Genomic DNA, 20,911 nt, shown 5'->3' with positions numbered 1-20,911 from the left:
CAATTTAATCCTGTTTCTAATCAAACTGTTTGTTCACAATTTCTCTAGTTTTTTTGTACTTGTAGCAATTAAATTCTGAAGATTAATGAAACTAGTTTATTTCAATTGATTAACAAATCAATATCTTCATCACCTCAATTACCCAACAATCGCGAGGAAAAATAATGAGCAATTGATTAAAACGCATATTGCATTATGTTTATTATTAAATAATAACACGATAAATGAACAATTGGATTAATTAATTAGTTGGAAAAATTTGATAGTCAAAGTTGAATCCTCGCGATGAACCAAATTTCTTCGAGTTTGATATTATCTTCAGATTTCCATGAGATTTTATATCTTCAACTGAATTCTTAGCACAGTACCTTCGAACTGAATCATGACCTGTAACTAGATTCTTCTCTATCACTTCGAGGTAGTTGTCTTCACATGGTTCTTCAGCACCCAAGTCGAAGTCGTTAAAATGAACGAATATCGTATCATTTGGTTCCTGTCCCTTGAAACTCCACTCACAATAGTTAATTCCATAGAGATACGGATAATCAGGGCTTTTAATTGTTCCATTTCCTCTTTTATCGATAGTCATTCGACAATATTTCGTGACATAGTAATCGAATCCATCTCCACGACGATCATCTCCATCGGAATGGAATACAAGTTTACCTTTATTCTCTTTGAAAATTATCGATCCTGGTGAATTGTATCCACAGTATCGACCAATATGATTGTAAGAATTGTTTCTCCACTCATTGATATCTAGATAATCTTTAGAACAATTAACTGAATCTTCGATATCAAATCGATTTACAAAAGTCAAGTTAAGTTGATACATTGGATCGACTTCTAATATTGATTCGCAGTCTTGATTAGCTTTGTAAGGGGAAAGCTCTCGGTCGTAATAACTAGTGACTGAAGTTCTGTATTCATTACAAGAACTTTTTATTGCCTTGTAGGTCAATACGAACCCTTTTCCTGTTGTGTTCCCATCACTTTTGAATATGATTGAGATTCCGCTCTTGTAGGATCGTATGAGTGGTGGCTTATTCTTTGAGCAGTAACGACCAAGTGAAGTTATCTTTAGATCATCGATTTCGTTGATAAGCAAATTATCCTTGGAACAATCATCTTCCAATTCAAATGCTTCGAACTCCAGTTGCAATTCAAAGCCAAGATTCACAATTGTCCAAACACAAACAGTGTCAATTGGATAGTTGTTACCCGGCCAACCTGGTGTTTTTATTGTACCTTTGGATTCTTCTATTGTTCCCCCACATTGGCTAAGGTGATAAGTGGCCTTAAAACCACGATAACCTCGAGTTCGATTAAAACTAGCGTTCATTTGGCGAAAGAATACTGTTGAGATTGGAGAATTGACTGTAATCACTTTCGAACTCTTTCCACATAGTACTATGTTATGTCCATCAAGTGCTCGATTATTTAGAACAGAAACTGAAAGGGGAATACACAATAGTCAATATCGATATTTGGAATTTTTGCTTTCAGATACAAACCTTCAGAGAATGAAAGAGTTATGTTCCCAATAGAGCAAATCGAATCATTTTCAGCCGATCCAAAGACTTCGATTGTTTCAAACGATATCCAGGGTGTGATCTGTTCGGATTCTATCAGAGAAAGACGAAAATAGTAGTCAGAATTACTCAATTTTTGCCACAATGAACATAAATAACAAAGAAAATTATGAACTTTGTGTATTATGTTTTAGACGTCGTTTCGTTACCTTGGGTTTCGGATACGATTTCCCAAGCACATGAGATCCTCAAACCATCGATTGGGCGCGAAAAATTAGTCGAAATAATTGATCTGGAAGTTGCATTGATAAAACCACCACATTCTTAATGATTGAATCGATGAGATTTGTATTAGTTAGATTGATATTACTTAGAGATTATCGAGTATTTGATTGTTAGTTAGTGAATTTACCTGTTGGTTGGTCAACACGAAAATCAGCTCTAAAGCCTTGACCAGCATCCAGACCCGAATGAGTTTCAAAGTAAACAGCTAATTTATTATTCGGTGACTGAATTACACAGCTACTGGTATTTCTTTTACAGGGGAGAGTAAAATTTTCTGGTGATATTGTATAAGCATCTGAGCCAAATTCGCCAATTGATTGCATTGGATAATAATCAATTATAACTTTATCGACTGGTTTAAGATTGTAATGAGTAAAGTTAAGAGTGACTCGATTTTCAATTGGTGCGATAAAAAACCAAGAGCAATTTCCACCAGCAGGATAGATATCTGGGAATCGAGGAGTTTCAATAAATCCAGATCCACTGCCCATGAATATCCTGCTATCAAGAGCTGATTAGATGAAAAATTAAGAATCAAGATAATTTGACAAATCAAACATTTAGAATAACGATAAACTTACAACGATCATGATGCTCGAACCAAACCTGAAAACCTTTACCAGCAATCACTGAATCTGATCTGAAGATCATGAATAGTTGATTGGTATGAGTTTCTATGAATCTGTACTCGTATTCTTGTGCCCCACAAACCTTACTTACGAGTTTACCTGAGTGATCATTTTCATAGATTGCTAAGTAATCACCTGAACTACTATTGTCTTTGCAAGGTAAGTCGATTGTGTCGAATCGATAAGTCAACATGTCGCTCTTTTTTGTTGAGTAAATGTTATAACTACAGGTTAGGTTAACATCGTACGGTTTGGGATAAGATGGACTCTTAATCGAGGTGCTTTTTTTGATGATATAATTGCCACCACAAACGTGAAGATTTACTGTTGCCTTGAACGAACTCGACCCAGTCCCTCCTTTGGTAACAAAATGGATGAGCATCCGATTATCTGAAGTAACGACACTTGTTGTCCGAGCTATTGGACAGAATCGACCAATTTTAGGCGATAGTTGAGTGGAACCTTCGTAAATGTCAATATAAGTCGTATTCAGATCACATTTAACATCATCATCTGGTATTTCAAAGTCGATTCTTATAACTCTGTCGATTGGAGCTTTGATGACCCAATCACACTCAGAGTATTGAACAGGAGAATAAGGATATTGAGGAAGCTGAATTATGGCCGATGGATTTGATTGGTCGAGTTCAACTTGAAATTCGCATGGAGTTGAAACTTGTCGGTAAGACAAAGAAAATTCCTGTCAAGAGAAAAATCTACATCAATTGTCGTTCAATGATTAAACTAATGACTTACGAATTGTTCTGATGAAGGAACATAAGTTGAAATAAAAAGTTGATTCGAATTGGATATTATTTTCGTAGGTAAATTTGATCCACAATAATGTCCAATAAATCGAGAGTTAGGAGATGCACCGCCACGAATACTCAAATAACCATTAGAACAGTAGTTGTTATACGAGCCCAAGTTAAAAGATCGGAATTTAAGTTCGACTTTACGACCTTTTGGAACAATGATTTTCCATGAACAGGTTTCGAATGGTCCAAGTAAAGATGAATCAATATTACCCGTTGGTTCATAAAATGTACCACCACAAATCGGTCTCACTGTTATATTGAACCCTTTTAGTTTGGTTGATGAGCCACCATAGTTGAAGAATGAGATCAACGATTGATTACCTTCGAGAATGAACAATTTATCTTTGTTTTCACAAAGGACTCGATTGATATTCCAAGTTTTTTTATGATCAAAACTGTAATCGTAAAAAGAGACTCTATTCTTGGTACATTTTTCATCTGATTGGGACTTAATGTCCATCTCATTGATTTCGACTCGTAACTGAGTTCCAATGGGACTCGAAATGGACCAACTACAATTTACATCATTTGAATAAGAACTTGAAAACAAAGTTGCGTTTTGGTTCAGTTTGAGATTCGCAGTGTATTTACATAGATGATTAGGATCAGCACTAAATGGGAGTGAAATGTCACTATTGACCGATGTCCAACTTAATAAGAATCTAGATAAGTGGAAGTTTGGCTTGAAATGGACATAAGCAACTGAAGAAGTTGTATAAATTGGAAGGCCATCAGCACGATAACCACAAAACTGACCGAGAATCGAGCTGTTCACCGATGGACCATCATAAATTGTGACACTTGAATTAGCACATGAGCCGTTGAACGAATCATCGAGAATATCAATTTTTTCCAATTTAAACTTAATCTTGTACGAATCACTGGTTTTGATTGTCCAACTTTGATTGTTTTCCGATGAAAATAATCTTGGATAAGCAAACGATCCAATTTTACCAGAATCAGAGTTAATTTTTAGATCTTTGATTGTTTTGTATGAAGCTTTGAATCCAGAAGCTGAACCATTAGCATGAGATTTAAATCTAATCCATAAACTTGGATAATATTGAGTCGAGTTTAATTGAGGTAAATTTGATCCACAAAATCGGCCAATGAGTTTACCGGATTCATTTTCTTCTCGAATCTCCAAATGATCCAAGGCACAGAATTGATCATATTGAATATCAAATGAATGAAACTTCAAAGAGATTAAATTACCTGGGGCAAGATTAATTTTCCAAACACAAGTTCGAGAAGGAGGATAATCATTTGGATATCCTGGTGAACTAAATGTTCCTTCCCAACTATTCAGTTCATATTTACATGAATCAGAATACTGTGAGTACAAAACTTTGAACAGAACTTGACCTTTAACATAGAAATGAAACGAATTACCAAAAATGTGAGGCAGAGGGAGAGATGAGTTATTATATTGGACGATTTTTGTTGTATCATTTGATTTTCCATCTCGTAATTCAATGTAGCTTTTAGAGTTCGATTTGATGGCAAGATCGACGAAAACCAGAACTGTCTGTTTGCGTCTATCTATAGCATCGAAATGATAATGGAACGAAGCTTCATCATCCGTTGATATCGGTGGATAATTAAAATTACTCAATTCATTTGAAGTGTCATAAACATATAACATTGAGTCAAAAGTCGTTTGATAACTGGCCTTAAATCCTCGTCCATTATGTAAATTCTTGGAAAAGTAAGAAACTCTAATGTGTTTATTGAATTGAGATTTGAATGGAGTGGTTGGAAATGAATCGCCACAGAATCGAGCAGATTCAGTTCCCCATTGATCCGAAAAGCTTACATAATGGTCAGTACAATTAACTGACCAAGGAATATCCAGATCTTCAATTGTAACTGAAACGTATCTGTTTTCATATTCGGGAAATATTCACATGAACTCGGTCTAGCAAAACGATTCGGGTAACCAGGGGAAGCAAATGAACCTTTCATTGTACGAAAGGTATTCACGCAACCATAATTATTATTATGGATTTGATAAGATAATTTGAATCCTTTTCCATTGAAACGTTCATCAACTCCGAAAGATATTGTTGCTTGATTCCTTATGGTCATTAAACTAATTGGTTCATGTAGGCGACCTGAAAGGTTCAAAAGTCGATGTGATCTTGTGTTCGGTCCATCAAATATCTGCAACGAGTCATTTCTCTCGATATGATATTCGTCTATGGAGATTTTAATCGCCTGATTAGGTCTACCTGTGAGTCTCCAGAGACAATTTAATCCATTTGGATAAGAATCAGGATAATTTGGAGAAACCAATTCACCTTCACTTTCAATAATTTCACCTCCACATCCAACTAGTTTCCACTCTAATCGGAAATATGATTGATTACCAGGATTAAGATGGACAAAATTGATTTGTACTTGATTATCAGCGATTAAAATTGGGTCGAAATCTGTGTAATCAACTGATTGACAGAAGGTTTTGGTTGATTGATTGCCAATGAATGATAAGTAACTCGATGAACATGAAGAATCAGCTGATTTAAACTTCTCAATGACCAAACTTATATTGTTTCCTTTTGGTACTTTAATTGTCCAAGAGCAATTAAGACTCTTTGAGTTCTGATAGACTGGACTCTCTATTGATCCACTTATGTCTTCAATGAAATTATTACAATCAGTTTCATAATAAAATTTAAAACCTTTGAAATAATTCATTGATCCGTTTGTGATTAACTTGATTGTCAACTCATTGCCTCTTGAAGTAATCAAACTATCAGCCAGTTGCTTCTGATTACAAGCAACTAATAGTTGAGAGTCTTGATCAGTTGGTCCATCGTAAACGATTAGCACATTTCGAGTACAATTAAGAGAAGAATCTAATTCCAAATCAATTAGATTAACAACCAATCGAGATCCATCTGATGTTTTAATCTTCCAAAGACATTCACCAGAGACATTGAATGGATTAGGATAATTCGGTGAGGTCACAATTCCGTTCGGCGAATTCAAGACTTCCCCACATTGAACATTCGATTGATCATCCTCAGTATCTTCATCAGAATAAACTCGACTTGATCTAATTTTATTTTCAACACGACAAGAAGGTCCATTGAGACACGAATTACATGAACATGAATCCTGTTCTAATTTCTTTAAGAACAAATGAGAATCAACCAATTGAACTAATTAATTATTTTAAATCCAATTTTAATCTCCATTTACTCACATTAATTGATTGCGTTCTAGAAAATCTACCAACACTATCTCTAAATAAGTCCACTTTTTGCGAAAGCTTCGATGTGACATTAGTTTGTCTCGAATGAGGATTTTCATTATATTGTTGAAAACTGAATATGAAATCGTGAAATAAACGAGAAACAATCAGAATTAGAAGTGAACAGAATCAGCAATTAATTTAAGAATCTTTTTTTTCGACTTACATAAGTTTCTTCGAGTACGTTGACGATTGAACGAGGTTCGAGTAGAGCAAATTGAAAGCAAGAAGCACAATAATATTTGAAATTGAAGCCATAACTTAAGTCATGAAATAACATTAAGATTAATTCATTAGAACTTTTTCTGGGAAAAAAAATATCATTGATGAGTTGAAACTCTCTCATAAAACTTGATTATAAACTTTCAGGTTCTGGAAGAAAAGTTCATCTGAGTTTACTTATTGTTAACCTTGAAATTCAACTCGATTCTTGTAAAGATTGATTAAGATTTCTAGGAGATTCTCATACAACATTTACTAATTCATTAGAATGAGATTTTCGTTTAGCCGATGGTCAAGAACTTCAATCGATTTCAAATTTAGATTTTTAACCAATTGGAACTCTCTATGAGTTATTATTAGTATTTAAATAAATATATCGATGTTTTCTTCTTGATGGTACATCGATTTTTAGAACTGAGCTTTGAGTTTTTCTCTTGAATTTATGAGAAAATTTCCTCCTTCTCAGAGGTTTTCTTTTGCCATTCTCTTTTCACAAGGTCGTAAAAAAGTTCTCTCTTAATATCAACTGGACTTTGAGGAAATTTAATTATTCAATTTTCCATTAAAAGTTGACCGAATCCATTAAGTCAGTGGAAATTATGAATCGAAGCATCTCAAATGCTTTAGAGTACCTGTGTACCTCGTGAATTCTGAGGCACTAGAATTAAATTGCATCCCGAAAGTTGATACCAGAATTTAATTCATTAGTTAGATTGAGGACTCATAATGGAAGTTTAGAGAGGCCGAATTGTCCTCTTATGATTACCGGAAGATTGATCGTCAAACTAATGTGAACAATCCAGCTTTCCAATAGAAGCGAAATATCAATAAGAATAACTATTAAAAAAGACAATGATTGTAATTAGTTGGGGCGTTAATTTGTTTACAGTTTTTATCAACTTACAGTATTTGCTTTATATTTTCCATGGATACAATTACCAAAAGTGATACTGCCTATTGATTTACCATCATTGTGATAATTGTTTTCGTAGATCATGAGTTGTCTTTGCTGACGATTTGTATGTTGGTATTATACCTCCATCTCTTACAAAAAGACCAATTTTATCGTCATCGATGGTCAAGGGTTCACTTTGACCGCTACTGTTAAAGGCAAGTTTAGAATCAGCAAAATTGGGCATATTATTTTCTTAGAGAATTTAAAGAAAAGTCATAATCACGATCCGGAAAAAGGTAAATATAGTCTGTAGGTGCTAACTAACCTCGACCAAGTTTCGAGATAAATTCAGTGATTAATTGGATATAAACCAATATTTTCAATCGTAATTTGGATTCCCCATGATGATAATTAATCATCTCTCATTGTTTAATTGTATTAACTTAATAATATAAGTTGGATAATTGAACTTATCAACTATTATATTAAATACAATCGTTTCTACGTAATAATAGAAAGAAAATCATTGTTATCCAACCATTTTCCAAGTTTTTATCAAAAAAGATCATTTTTAGCTATAACAACAAGGAAATATGGTTAATTATGATTGATCAAGTGATTAAATCAGTATTTTTGGTGAAAAAAAATAACCAATCCAAGAGGGAAAAGTAAACAAAATATATATTGAAGTTCAATAGTCTATTGAATGTCCCAACTGATTTTCTGTGGCAAGGTAAACACAATCTAGATCAGTCATTTAATTAACACTAGAATTTTGCTTCAATTAGATTGATAACCATTTTATCCAAATTAAAAGATACTCCTGATGTAACGTTTAAAATCATCTTCGGTGAAAAACGATTTCTCTGGTTGTGGTTTTTTCTCAGGATCTTTTTTCCCATGTAATTCTTTTCTCTTTTTCAATATTTTATCGGTTAACGAACGGTCAACCTTAATCGATCTCAATTTCTCCAATTGTTTAACCGCATTTTCATCAACCTTTTTACTTTGTTTCTTCCTATATTCCTCTAGAGTTGATTTCTTAGCTAAACAGAAAAAAGACAAGAAAAAAAGACAACAATTAAAATATAATTCAAAACAATTCAATTGAATGAAAAAAAAGAGAGATACAAAAAACTATTGACTCACCTGTTGATTTTGGCTGAGATTCATCATCAGAATCGGTTAATTGTAAAGCTCTTTTGACAATAGATTTAGACATGGTGAAAATTCCAAACAAAACGATTAAATATTAATCAGTAAACAACAATTAATCAAATTGTAAAATCTTCTGAAACCAAAACAATCAAAACAAAAGTAAATGTGATTCTGTTTCCATGGAAACGATAAGTTGATTTCGAAGATGAAATCGACCAATCAGATCGCTCGAAAAAAGCGCCATCTAGTTTTCTCTTTGCGATAACAAGAGATAATCTTTTTCTCTGTTGATAAAAAGTAAACAAATATAAAAACTCAGGTGAATTAATTTAATCCACCTTCTTGTGGGATGCAAGTAATTTAAACACAATGAAACCAACATCTAACAATTTAAACACTAATTGTTTACCCTTAACTATGGATAGTAAATTAAACTGTTCGACCAATTTAAATGATTCTTCAATCTATTTATATCCAACAAGTAAAAGTGAAAAAATTGAAAACGAAACTAATTTAATTTCATCTCGTGTAATTACATTTAGACGTTTTATCTTAATTGTTACCTTGTTAAATTTTATCGCCATCTCATTTGTAACTGGTTACATTTTGTACAATGTTTGGCTTCTCGAGAAATCAATTAATCAACCTTTTGTCGATTGGGAGAAACAGGATTCATCTTTAACCAAGATTTCATTTTCTAAATCACATTTAACTGCGACCTTTCAATCACCATTGGAATCGTCAAAATCAAATTCTCAACAATGTTCCCTTCCTGATGAATCTAAATTTGATTGTAATCCTGATGATCCAGTTAATCAAGAGCGTTGTGAATCCAGAGGATGTTGTTGGGTTCCAGCTACTCGAAGTAAGTAATTTAATTAACTTATTTCGTCAGAATCAAACTTATAACGATCATTAGAAACTCTAATCATAAATCATTGGTGAATCTAAATTGTGTTCACCTTAACACAGAAAATCATTCACGGAACATTCAATTAACTATTGAACTTCAATCTAATTTGTTTACTTTTCCCTCTTTAATTGATTATTTTTTTCTCATACAAAAAAAAATACTAATTTAATCACTTGATCGTTCATAACAATTAACCATATTTCCTTGTTTTTATAGCTAAAAATTATCTTTTGGAACAAATCCTAAAAGCGATTGTATTTAATACATAACAATTGATAAGTTTGATTATCCAACTCATTATATCAAATGATTAACTTGATTAGTTAATTAGTTTAACAATGAGAGATGATCAAAGATCAATTATTATCATGGGGAATCCAAATTACGATTGAAACTATTGGTCCATTTTCAATTAATTACTGAATTTATCTCGAAACTTTATATTGTAATTAGTTTTTTTTAATTCTCTTTCCACTAATTAGGTAAACGAAATATCCCTCCATTGAATATACCCTATTGTTTTTATCCAACTGATTATAAAACTTATAAAGTTGCCGATGTTCAACAAGGTGATAATAATGCGACAATTAAATTGACAAGATTAAATGACTCTGGTTATCCAATGGACATTGACAATATCGACATTCAAGTAATTGGACTTGACAATGAACGGCTTCGAATAAGATTCTTGGATGCAGATAAAGATCGTTTTGAAGTTCCAATGCCTTTTTTCAATCTAAGTCGATCAGAGACAATTGATTCACCTCTTTACAAGATAAAAGTTAATGACGATGGAAAGTTAACAATAAGCCGATTATCAACTGGAACTGAGGTTTTTGTTGCCGATCTTTCCAAGATGATTTATTCAGATCAATTTATTCAGTTATCGGTTCAAGTTCCGTCCAAAGTTTTGTATGGTCTTGGTGAGCATAAAGCAAGTTTCAGGAAAGAATTGACTGGTTGGCATCGATACACAATGTTCGCCCGTGACATTGGTCCAACTGAGAATGTTAACCTTTATGGGTCATATCCGTTCTACATTATGCCAGAGAATGATGACCAAATGAACTCCCATGGAGTATTTTTACTCAATAGTAATGGAATGGATGTTTTAACTCAAGCCGCTCCAGCGGTTACTTGGAGGACCATCGGCGGTATCCTTGACTTTTTCATCTTCTTTGGACCAACTCCCGCTGATGTGACCAAACAAAACATCAATCTCATCGGTAAACCAGTTCTCCAACCTTATTGGTCTTTTGGATTTCACCTTTGCCGATATGGTTACGATAGTTTGGCGAAAACTAAAGAAACAATGGAAAGAAACTTAGCCGCTGGAATCCCCATCGAATCTCAATGGAATGATATTGATTACATGGATCGTTACAACGATTTCACTGTCGACTCCGTTAATTTTGCTGGTCTAGCTGAATTCGCAAAAGATTTACATGCAAAGAACATGTATTATTCAATAATTCTTGTAAGAACTTTTTCTTCCTTTTGAAAATGGAAAGTTGTTCTAAACTTTTTGTATCTACTTTAGGATCCTGGTGTCAGTGCTTCTGAGCCTAAAGGTACTTATCCACCATATGATGAAGGAGTTGTTGATGATATTTTCGTCAAAAATAGTGATGGAACCATTTTCGTTGGAAAAGTATGGAATCTTGATACAACTGTTTTCCCTGATTTTACTCATCCAAATGCATCAAACTACTGGAAGAATCAACTTCTTCACTTGAGAGAGAAGGTTGAATTTGATGGAATATGGATTGACATGAATGAGCCTTCAAACTTTTTCAATGGTCAGAAAACTGGAGGTTGTCCACAAAGCTCACTTGAGAATCCACCATATGCACCCGGTGGAACTGGTTTAACGACAAAAACACTCTGCATGACATGTAAACAACATCTTGGTTCTCATTACGATGTTCATAATCTTTATGGTTTATATGAAAACGTCGCCACTCACTCGTAAGTCGACATCCCAATTATACATGTATTAATAGTTTACCTTTAAATCCATAATTGCATTAGTTTTTATTTTGTGTGTTTCCCCTTGTTTTCAGTGCTGCTGTTGATATTTTTGGAACTCGGCCTTTCATCTTATCTCGATCTACTTTCCCATCACAAGGCCACTTTGCATCTCATTGGTCGGGAGATATTCAATCATCATGGGATCATATGAAATATTCAATCTCAAGTAAGTCAACTTTGCTAATCTTTTAACAGAAATACTAATTGTTCACTATTAATACTTCTGTTTTTGAATAGACATGTTCGAGTTCAATATTTATGGTATTCCAATGATCGGAAGTGATATCTGTGGTTTTGCTGGCAGTACTCAAGTTGAACTTTGCATGAGATGGTCAGCATTAGGTAAGATAATCGATTAACACTGATCGAAATTGTCTTAATTGTTTGTCTTTTTATTTATTATCTTGTAGGTGCCTTTTATCCCTTTTCTCGTAATCATAATGATAGAAATGCAATGGAACAAGATCCAGCCATTTTGGGAGAAAAGGTCGTCGCTGCAGCTAAATATTCACTCGATGCTCGATATAAACTGTTACCTTATCTTTATGGCTTATTTTTCAATGCTCATTCCAATGCTGAGACAGTTGTACGTCCATTGTTTTTCGAGTTCCCTCTTGATTCAAACACTTACTCTATTGAAACTGCTTTTCTTTGGGGATCATGGTTATATATTGTTCCTATTCTTGAACCAAGTACCAATCAAGTAACTGCTTATTTCCCCGCTGGAAGTTGGTACAATTTTGCCGATTCTAAACTTGCCTTTAACAGTAGCGGTCAAAGTGAAACCTTGACCATTGATGACGATAAGATTGGTCTTTTTGTAAGAGGTGGAGGTATAATACCAACATACAAATCGTCAGCAAAGACAACTCATGATCTACGAAAACAAAAATATTATCTAAACGCTTATCTTGACAATTCTGGTAATGCTGTTGGTGAAATTTATCATGACGATGGTAAATCATTAGACAGTGTCACTTCTGGTAATTATATCCATGGAAAATGTAAAGCAAATACTGTAAGTTGATAAACATTGTAAACAAATTAATGCTTCGACTAATTACAATCATTATTTTTGTTTGATTTTAAACAGTCTGGATTAGTTTGCAGCTATTTAAATATCGCTGAAATTGACGATTTCGCAATAGGAGGAGTTATGATCGCTGGACTGAGTGACCAACCTAAGAAAGTGTCCTTGAATGGTCAATACATTACAACCAATAAATACAATCAAGATAAATCTTCAATCTCTATTGATTTTAACGATAACTTTTATCCTCGACAATCATTTGCCGTCAATTTTGAATATTAATCTAATTAATGAACATGATTGATAAATTTTAACAATTTTAACATCAAAATTGATTCTTAATATCTAATCAATGTCACAAAATGTAAGCTTATTTGTTATAATCATTAATGTTAATAATGATTAGTCAATAAGTAAGTAAATTTAAACGAGCTTGAAAATCATGAAATGATTTAAAATTGATGAAATCAACATGAAAATTGTTCCTTGATTGTAAATCAAACAAATTAATTTAATACCATTTACACCTAAATAAATATAATGATTGTATTAAAAATGAATTTTCTCACTGTAACAATCAAATTTCCACTTTCAATTCAATAATAATGATCACCCTCGCAAAAATGTTTCTCAATTGATCAGAAAATCAAAATCAATAATGATTCGATAACAATACAATCAAAATGATTATTTCGATTACAATAAATGGAGAAAATTTTTCAACTTTTTTCTTTCTTCATCTTCTCTTCCGTTTTCACTTTCACATCATCCTCCTCATTTCCTTTCTCACTCTCTTCCTTCTTCGCCATCATATACCTGTAAACCAACACTTCGAACCGGTTCAAAGTCATTCAAAAAAACCGGAATTCGATTTAATCGAACAGAAGAGAAGAGAAGAAAAAAAAGTTCTTATATCGTTGAAACGTCAATAGTTATAAATAGAAAGTTTAATTAGAAAATTGGGTTGTGTCACCAGGTGGCGCTTTTCGAACGATTCATTTTCCCTTTTCAACTTGTTGAACAATTAATTGATCACTGAAAGATTTTCTTTCTATTTCATTTGTTACCTTTTCCTTAATTTAATTGTGTGTATGTATTGAGAAACAATCAGCAACCTTTACTTGTCTACCTGTGTGTAAATAGAAATACTCACATGTACCATTGGATAAATCGCAACATGTTGGGCTACATTTTACAAGAGGAACGATTGTTCAAAATTTTCAACAATTCGTTGACCAAAACGGTCTCTAAGGTGACCCTTTCCCTTGTTGGTATTTATGCTGCTGTTAAATTGGCGATGTGGCTTAGGGTCATCGTGTTGACCATCCACCGGGATCTCAGGTAAGTTGCTACCTTTTTCGCTGCTCAACTGAATGTGTGTCATGTGTGTTGAGTCATTTTCTGGCTCAAACGTTTCAATCATCTTTTCCGTTTTGTTTACACTTTTGTTTTTCTTTTTTTGTTTCCCACTGACCAGAGGTTTATACTATTTGACCAAGACAAAGATCACAATGGCTCTTCATCGTCGACGTAACATGACTGTAGCTAAATTGTTTAAGAAAACAGTAGCTGAACAAGGTGATAAAGCGATTTTCTTTTATCAAGATGAGGTTTGGACTTTTAAAAGGTTGGACTCGTTTTCCAATAAAGTGGCCAACATATTCACTGAATTAGGATTCAATCATGGAGATGAGGTTGCTCTTTTCATGGAATCAAGGCCTGAATACATTGGTATCTGGCTTGGATTGGCTAAAATGGGAATTGTAACCGCGTTAATCAACACCAATCAACGGAAAGAATCCTTAATTCATTCAATACTTACCATTGATTCAAAAGCGGTTATTTTTGGTACAGAATTGATCGATGCTATTGATGAAATTCATCCAATTCTCAAATCTCGCCGAGATTTGAAATTCTTTTCCTATGGTAATCAAGTTAAATCTAATTTTCCTCATCATGATCTCAACGAATTGTTAAAAGAGGCATCAGATGCTGATCCGATTAACATTAATTCTGGTAACTATGAAGGTAAGTCCATCTCATGTTTACTTTATTTCTACCTGATAGAAAATTTATCCTTAAGGCTTTTCAGTTTCTTTCATCATGAATTCAACGTCAAATCATGACAATTACCGATTGTAAGATTTTCCAAATCATTTCTTATTACCAGTTTAACGTCATGAGAAATCAATAGACATTTTTTTCCTCATCAACAATAGGCACTAATTCAGTTCTTATCATTTGAATCGTTGCAAAGACAATCAACTCAGAGATAATTATTTGAATTTCAGAAGAAGAAAAAAAAAATAATTCGATTAATAATAATTGATCACCAATGTGAATACCTGTCAAAGTGATTAAGTAAAACAATTTATCAACTTATATAATCTGATCAGGGGCAGTTGGTAATCAACTTAGTTTTTTAAATTTTGTTAATTGTTGCCAATTTTACCCAACCTTTTTTCTCCCCGTTAATTAAGGCTTAAAATTGATTGATTGTTGACAATTGAAGAAGATTAAAAGTAGTGAAAGTGTGGAAAAACAAATTAAAAGCAATTTGAATTGTTCGATGATCAATTTTTTCCTAAATTATCACCAATATAAGTTTAATTTAGTGAAAATGATTAGTAATAACAAAAAAAAGTTACACTCACACAATCTTAATTTACTGTTTTTAATTGTTGACTTTTAGTTACCATTTGTTGTCATCGTTACACTTGAATTTGTTGATTGTAAATCAGGTATCGACACACATCAATACCCATTCAATTGTTAATTGTTGTTTTAATTGTTGTAATACGATCACATGTAAAACTTTACTTTTTTACATGAACCGTTTTTTTCACACTCGAAACTTTTTCACCTCCTGTAAACATCAAGAACGTTGAAACTGTTTAGTTATTTGATTGCGTGACAATTTAGATTTGATTATCTTATTTACTTTCATCAGTTTGTTGGTTCATCATTCATGCATCTTTAATTAAGTTTGTTAATTGTTCCAATAGATCGTGAGTTATGTTGTAATACACAATCTCTGCAAAGTCACTCTGAATCAATATTTTCCTCCAACAATTAGCTAATCAGTGTTTCTAACAATTAGACTTATATTATAAGTCTCATATTAAGTCTATGGGAGAAAATTGAAAAGTTAAATTAATAGACTAACTGATTTGATCTTTATCGAGATGAATTAATGTTGATTAAGAACGAAACGAATTCAATTAACATCATTAAGTTTATTAACTCTAATGAAAGACACAACTTGATTATCTTAATTCAGTTTAATTTGATTCAAGTCTGTTCCATTTGAATCAATGGATAATTAAACTTCAAATCATTATCATTATCAATCAGAAAAAAGTAAAAAAAAAAGTTTAATTATCCGGAATGAAAAGTTTACCGTTACAAAGTTAATATACAAAATTTCAATTTAATTAGTGATAATTAATTGTAATAGAATCAAAAAAATAATTGTCAAGATAATTAAACAATTTAATGGTTTCATTTTCCATTTAAATTGTTGATTCATTGATTGAATTTTAGTGTAACAATTAAAATCAGACAAGTTTTGTCAATTTCAATATTTACATTGATTGTTGATCTCAATGATGATCTTTGATATTTTTCAATCAATTTCAATTGTAAACCTTTAATGATTAATTTGAAATTAATCAACTGTTCCTCTAACTGATTCTATATGACACTTGATGATTGTCGATTGATTAATCAAATTTAAATTGGTAACCTGTAATTAACGGGTTCTCGTCCATGTTTTCCCATGGCCAGAATGAGTCCACTTATATTGTCCATGATGAAAAAAAGGAAAGGTTTATCAAAAACAACTTCAATGTTATTACTTGATTGTTGATATTGTGATTTAGCATTTGGATTAGTAGATGGATTAATTGTTGTCCCTCCGCCATTTGTATTGATATTATTGATATTTGTATTGGTAAATGTTTTCGGGGTCTCCCAAATTTCAAGATAAGTTTTATGAATTATATCAGAAACATGAAGCCATTTATAATCACTGATATCATATAATTGTGCATATCCTGGTTTAAATATGTAAGCTAATCCCAGATTAGCTAATGATAGACTTAAATTACGATCACTTGTTTCAAAGTGTAATCTAGGGATCTGGAAAATTAGGATATTGATTAGTTTCCTAATTGTTGTCAATTGTTTTTATATCTAATATACATTTATCTTACCTTGACATCAACTCTTTTCACTTCTAATGAGTTGATTACATCGGATAAAACTTGAGCCGATAATCTGGTTAATAAAGTGTCTAATCCGTATGGATCAGTGGGCATCATTGCGACCAAAGTGATTAGTCCTCCTTTAAAAGGCATCTCAATTGTTGTACAATTAAGGAAACGATTGAAAGCATAACGAATTCGGACATTTCGAGCTTCCAAGATGATTGTATCATCAGAGAAAACACCAAATATATTTGATGCAGAATTTAATTGTTTGTATGTCGATGGAGATGATGAAGATGAAGGTGAGATATAATTACGTTTCCTAGATGAAGTTATATTAAGATCTAGTGATCCCTTGAAGTAAAGTGCACTCAACAATAGCAATTGAGTTGTGGGCGATTGTCTATCCGGAAGTATATCCTTAATTTTACCGGATGTCTCCTTTTCTACTATCGCGTTGATATGTTGTCGAGTCTCTTCACCATTATCGATAAAGTCCAAGGGATGAATCGCCGTCTTGTAAAACCTTTGGAGTAACATATGATACGAATAATTGATTCCAAAGTCTCGTTGAACGTAAACTTGGGACAAAAATGCAACATCATTGCCCGAATTTACCTCATTATCGGCAAGGGAAACCCGATAATCTGTTGATGATGATTGTCCATATGGATTAAGATTACGATAATGAACACTGGCCACTGGAATATTAACTCCAAGATGGGTCATCATATCATGATAAGCAAGGTTGATTTCACTTGTTTGCATACCCCACAAGTAAAGTGCGTGTCGAAGTGAGGTCGATGAGTGTCCCTGTGAACCCATGAGCATCATGGTCAATGAAGATGAGATACAAATGGGACAGAATGCCGTTGATGATTCAGATTTATCCATTGCTCGAAGTAGATCAAATCCAAATTGATTAGTTGAATAAGCTAATTTCCTCATTCCAAATGAAATGACCTGTCCAAATGAAGGTAATACCAAACCAGGATTCAGAAGAGTGACCAGAATTAGCCATCGACTGATTGTTAAACCAGTCATTTTGATTGAATCTCCAATTTATTTGAACACCAAACAAAGAATCACTTAGAACAACAATTAACTAATTCACAATGATATTGATAATAATCAATATTGAAATTGATGATTGATTGGATTGACTTTTTTTTACTTAGTAAAAACAATTAACGCGTTAATTGTGAGATTTGTTGATTTGAAACAAGAAAATTGTTATATAACTGAGATGACAATTTGTGTGTCTTGTATCTTGATTGTTGTGTAGTAAAACTGTTACAATCAAATTTAATTTCTCGATTCAAATTGTTCAATCCTCTTTCCTCTTCAACTCAATTGCAACAAACTAATTGCACTATTTAGGGTTTAACTATTGGTTATCAATGTCAATGGCAAAGTGTAAACAATTAAGGGAACATGATAAGTGAATCAAGTTAACAATTAAATTTTGTTCATGTTTAACTTTAATAATAAAGCCAATTGAATAGATTTGAAAATAATGAACTTTTTTTGATTAATCTTCCTCTTGATTATTACAAAATCTTATGTGTTAATAGTGATGGTTAATTGTATTAATTGTTACGTTAGGTCAAATGATTCCAAGTGAATCAACATACAATTTCAATTGTCTAACATTTTTTTCACCATTATTATTATCATGGTTATGGATCATAATTTTGTTGATTAAATTGTAATCATTACAATCAAAAGATCATCGAACCGTAATTGTGTGTTTCTGTTTTCATGATGAGCAGTTTTTTTGGCCTTTTCAACGGAAACGGGATGTACATTGATCACAATTAACTAATTTCAATCTAAAAATATTACAATGGTTAACGGTCAACACTTTGATAGTGATACTAAATTTAAATTGTTTGGTTGATCAAAAGGGAAAAAGGTTAATTTGATTTGGGGACAAATTGTTACGAGAAATTATTTTTAAATGGATTTACCTTTTTAATTGTTAATAGATTTGATTTGGTTCAATCTTAATGATGGATTATCATCAATTCTCATTTAATTATAAGCTAATCTAGTTCAGAGGTTCAATTAGCAATTTAAATCATCTTAATTTATAATCAAATCAGTAAGGTCTCTTTGAGGCTCCAGTGATAATTGGATAATATTTAACTGGATTAAGTTGATTCTAGAAAGAACCTCTAGAATTAATTAATTAGTTAATTAGGTCGAAATGATGATCAAGATGATCAGTTGGTTAACTTTAGAATTGAATTTAAATTAATCTTTCATTTTCTTTTGCATCTCTTTTCACCTTTCGAAAGATAAAATTTTGTACATTTACACTTCGGGCACGACGGGACTTCCTAAAGCGGCGGTCATCAAGAACTGTCGATTCATTTTCGTTGCCACTGGAATCGGAAATTCGATGGGATTTGGTTCGAATGAAATAATCTACACTTGTATTCCTCTTTATCATCTATCGGGTGGTATCATTGGATCAGGCCAGTGTCTTCTAAAGGGAAACTCAATGGCCATTAGACACAAATTTTCAGCGAAAAATTTTTGGACCGATTGTATTAAATATCGATGTACTTCCGCTCAGTATATCGGTGAGATATGTCGATATTTACTCTGTCAACCCGAATCAGCCGTTGATCGGGCTCATAATGTTAGGTCAATGTTTGGAAATGGATTGAGATTAAATATTTGGAAAGATTTTGTGAAAAGGTTCAACATTGAACGAGTTCTTGAATTTTATGGTGCAACTGAGGGCAATGCTCATGTTGGTAAGTAAATTAACGACAATTAGCTGATTATTTCCTCACTTGATTCCATTTTAATTGGATTGTTATTCTCTTAATTGTATTAATAGTTAACGTTGATCATAAAGCTGGAGCTTGTGGATTTATATCGCAAATTTTACCGGGAGTTTTGACTGACCTCTTTTATCCTGTTTCCATTATAAAGGTCGATGAAATTACCGGAGATCCGATTAGATCGGCTAATGGACTTTGTATTAGATGTCGAGCCGGTGACTCAGGTGAATTTGTTGGTAAAATAATTACCAATGATCCATCCAGAGCTTTTGATGGGTATGCTAATCAAGAGGCTTCCGATAAAAAGGTTTTACGAAATGTTTTCCGTCAAGGTGATGCTTATTTTGCCTCCGGTGATTTGGTTACTCTGGACGAGTTGGGCTACGTTTTTTTCAAAGATCGTACCGGGGACACATTCCGATGGAAGGGTGAAAATGTATCAACCACTGAGGTCGAAGCGGTTATTGGTAATCACTTAGAACATGTTGATTGTGTTGTCTACGGGGTGGAAATACCGGGCTGCGAGGGTAGAGCAGGTATGGCAGCGATTCATGATCCAGAAGATAAGATCAACTTGTCCCAATTATTGATCGAAATGAGAAAAGTATTACCAAACTATTCGATACCCATATTTGTCCGTAAATGTCAAAGCTTCACCCAAACGGGCACCTTCAAACTGCCCAAAGTGACCCTTAGAAATCAAGCCTACAATCCGACCCAAGTGTCCGATCCACTGTATTACTATGATGTTAAAAGTTGCCAATACCTTAAACTTGATGAAAAGATTTACTCACAAATTTTATCCGGTTCACTGAGATTTTGAAGTTTCCAATGGATCTCCTTTAATTGTTGTTAATTAAAGTGCAATATTAGATTTTTTTGTTTTTATTTGCTAAGTAATCGTCTCACAATCAAAGCCTTAATTATTACAAATTAATGATGAACAATTTATACTCACAATCATCATCATCATTACTACTAATCACTTGTATCATCAACAATCAGCCAAATCCATGGACTTCTAATTATGTGATCAACCAACAATCAATCTCTATTTTTTTAATCACAAATTAAATTAAATTTTGTTATAAATAAATAAAATCTATTATTATTATTAATCAATCTCAGTTCTCATGAAT

General features: G+C 32.8%; 6 protein-coding genes across 6 annotated transcripts; 2 read left to right on the top strand and 4 right to left on the bottom strand.

Moving 5' to 3' along the window:
• Positions 1-182: 182 nt before the first annotated feature.
• Positions 183-5,070, bottom strand: LOC128392605 (cubilin-like). Its single transcript, XM_053352652.1, has 6 exons — positions 3,203-5,070; positions 2,399-3,146; positions 1,945-2,328; positions 1,742-1,855; positions 1,515-1,625; positions 183-1,452 (listed from the first exon to the last, which is right to left on the bottom strand). The coding sequence occupies exons 1-6, from the start codon at positions 4,907-4,909 to the stop codon at positions 242-244; spliced, it is 4,275 nt and encodes a 1,424-aa protein (XP_053208627.1). The 5' UTR covers positions 4,910-5,070; the 3' UTR covers positions 183-241.
• LOC128392609 (cubilin-like) lies at positions 5,070-8,182 on the bottom strand. Its single transcript, XM_053352656.1, has 5 exons — positions 7,963-8,182; positions 7,647-7,843; positions 6,687-7,579; positions 6,473-6,593; positions 5,070-6,396 (listed from the first exon to the last, which is right to left on the bottom strand). Exons 3-5 carry the CDS (start codon positions 6,776-6,778, stop codon positions 5,077-5,079), a joined length of 1,533 nt encoding a protein of 510 aa, XP_053208631.1. The 5' UTR covers positions 6,779-7,579; positions 7,647-7,843; positions 7,963-8,182; the 3' UTR covers positions 5,070-5,076.
• Positions 8,183-8,321: 139 nt separating this feature from the next.
• LOC128392615 (uncharacterized) lies at positions 8,322-8,964 on the bottom strand. Its single transcript, XM_053352662.1, has 2 exons — positions 8,787-8,964; positions 8,322-8,683 (listed from the first exon to the last, which is right to left on the bottom strand). The coding sequence occupies exons 1-2, from the start codon at positions 8,857-8,859 to the stop codon at positions 8,448-8,450; spliced, it is 309 nt and encodes a 102-aa protein (XP_053208637.1). The 5' UTR covers positions 8,860-8,964; the 3' UTR covers positions 8,322-8,447.
• A 155-nt stretch (positions 8,965-9,119) lies between these two features.
• On the top strand, positions 9,120-13,329 carry LOC128392606 (lysosomal alpha-glucosidase-like). The gene is made up of 7 exons (XM_053352653.1): positions 9,120-9,660; positions 10,191-11,185; positions 11,249-11,676; positions 11,772-11,905; positions 11,977-12,081; positions 12,150-12,757; positions 12,833-13,329. The coding sequence occupies exons 1-7, from the start codon at positions 9,165-9,167 to the stop codon at positions 13,049-13,051; spliced, it is 2,985 nt and encodes a 994-aa protein (XP_053208628.1). The 5' UTR covers positions 9,120-9,164; the 3' UTR covers positions 13,052-13,329.
• A 455-nt stretch (positions 13,330-13,784) lies between these two features.
• Positions 13,785-20,894, top strand: LOC128392607 (long-chain fatty acid transport protein 1-like). Its single transcript, XM_053352654.1, has 4 exons — positions 13,785-14,110; positions 14,247-14,797; positions 19,278-19,742; positions 19,829-20,894. Exons 1-4 carry the CDS (start codon positions 13,923-13,925, stop codon positions 20,593-20,595), a joined length of 1,971 nt encoding a protein of 656 aa, XP_053208629.1. The 5' UTR covers positions 13,785-13,922; the 3' UTR covers positions 20,596-20,894.
• LOC128392610 (serpin B3-like) lies at positions 15,799-18,021 on the bottom strand. The gene is made up of 2 exons (XM_053352657.1): positions 16,984-18,021; positions 15,799-16,909 (listed from the first exon to the last, which is right to left on the bottom strand). Exons 1-2 carry the CDS (start codon positions 18,019-18,021, stop codon positions 16,502-16,504), a joined length of 1,446 nt encoding a protein of 481 aa, XP_053208632.1. The 3' UTR covers positions 15,799-16,501.
• Positions 20,895-20,911: the final 17 nt, after the last annotated feature.

The sequence above is a fragment of the Panonychus citri genome, unplaced genomic scaffold (assembly GCF_014898815.1).
Source record: "Panonychus citri isolate SS breed McGregor unplaced genomic scaffold, ASM1489881v1 Contig00136, whole genome shotgun sequence".
In the NCBI taxonomy this organism is placed as follows: Eukaryota; Metazoa; Arthropoda; class Arachnida; order Trombidiformes; family Tetranychidae; genus Panonychus; species Panonychus citri.
Note: the sequence above shows the minus strand (reverse complement) of the source record. Positions and strands in the feature narration are given on the sequence as shown.

Coding starts and splice junctions, on each gene's coding strand:
- LOC128392605 (XM_053352652.1), bottom strand. CDS start 4,909: ATGTTATATGTTTATGACACTTCAAATGAATTGAGTAATTTTAATTAT. Junction 1,856..1,944: donor TCGTGTTGACCAACCAACAG/GTAAATTCACTA, acceptor TCAATCATTAAG/AATGTGGTGGTTTTATCAAT. Junction 1,453..1,514: donor AACTCTTTCATTCTCTGAAG/GTTTGTATCTGA, acceptor TTCCCCTTTCAG/TTTCTGTTCTAAATAATCGA.
- LOC128392609 (XM_053352656.1), bottom strand. CDS start 6,778: ATGGCTTCAATTTCAAATATTATTGTGCTTCTTGCTTTCAATTTGCTC. Junction 6,594..6,686: donor ACGTACTCGAAGAAACTTAT/GTAAGTCGAAAA, acceptor TTTCATATTCAG/TTTTCAACAATATAATGAAA. Junction 6,397..6,472: donor CTAGAACGCAATCAATTAAT/GTGAGTAAATGG, acceptor TTGTTCTTAAAG/AAATTAGAACAGGATTCATG.
- LOC128392615 (XM_053352662.1), bottom strand. CDS start 8,859: ATGTCTAAATCTATTGTCAAAAGAGCTTTACAATTAACCGATTCTGAT. Junction 8,684..8,786: donor ATCTCAGCCAAAATCAACAG/GTGAGTCAATAG, acceptor TTTTCTGTTTAG/CTAAGAAATCAACTCTAGAG.
- LOC128392606 (XM_053352653.1), top strand. CDS start 9,165: ATGAAACCAACATCTAACAATTTAAACACTAATTGTTTACCCTTAACT. Junction 9,661..10,190: donor TTGGGTTCCAGCTACTCGAA/GTAAGTAATTTA, acceptor TCCACTAATTAG/GTAAACGAAATATCCCTCCA. Junction 11,677..11,771: donor GAAAACGTCGCCACTCACTC/GTAAGTCGACAT, acceptor CCTTGTTTTCAG/TGCTGCTGTTGATATTTTTG.
- LOC128392607 (XM_053352654.1), top strand. CDS start 13,923: ATGTACCATTGGATAAATCGCAACATGTTGGGCTACATTTTACAAGAG. Junction 14,111..14,246: donor ACCATCCACCGGGATCTCAG/GTAAGTTGCTAC, acceptor CCCACTGACCAG/AGGTTTATACTATTTGACCA. Junction 19,743..19,828: donor TGAGGGCAATGCTCATGTTG/GTAAGTAAATTA, acceptor TTGTATTAATAG/TTAACGTTGATCATAAAGCT.
- LOC128392610 (XM_053352657.1), bottom strand. CDS start 18,021: ATGACTGGTTTAACAATCAGTCGATGGCTAATTCTGGTCACTCTTCTG. Junction 16,910..16,983: donor TGAAAAGAGTTGATGTCAAG/GTAAGATAAATG, acceptor CTAATTTTCCAG/ATCCCTAGATTACACTTTGA.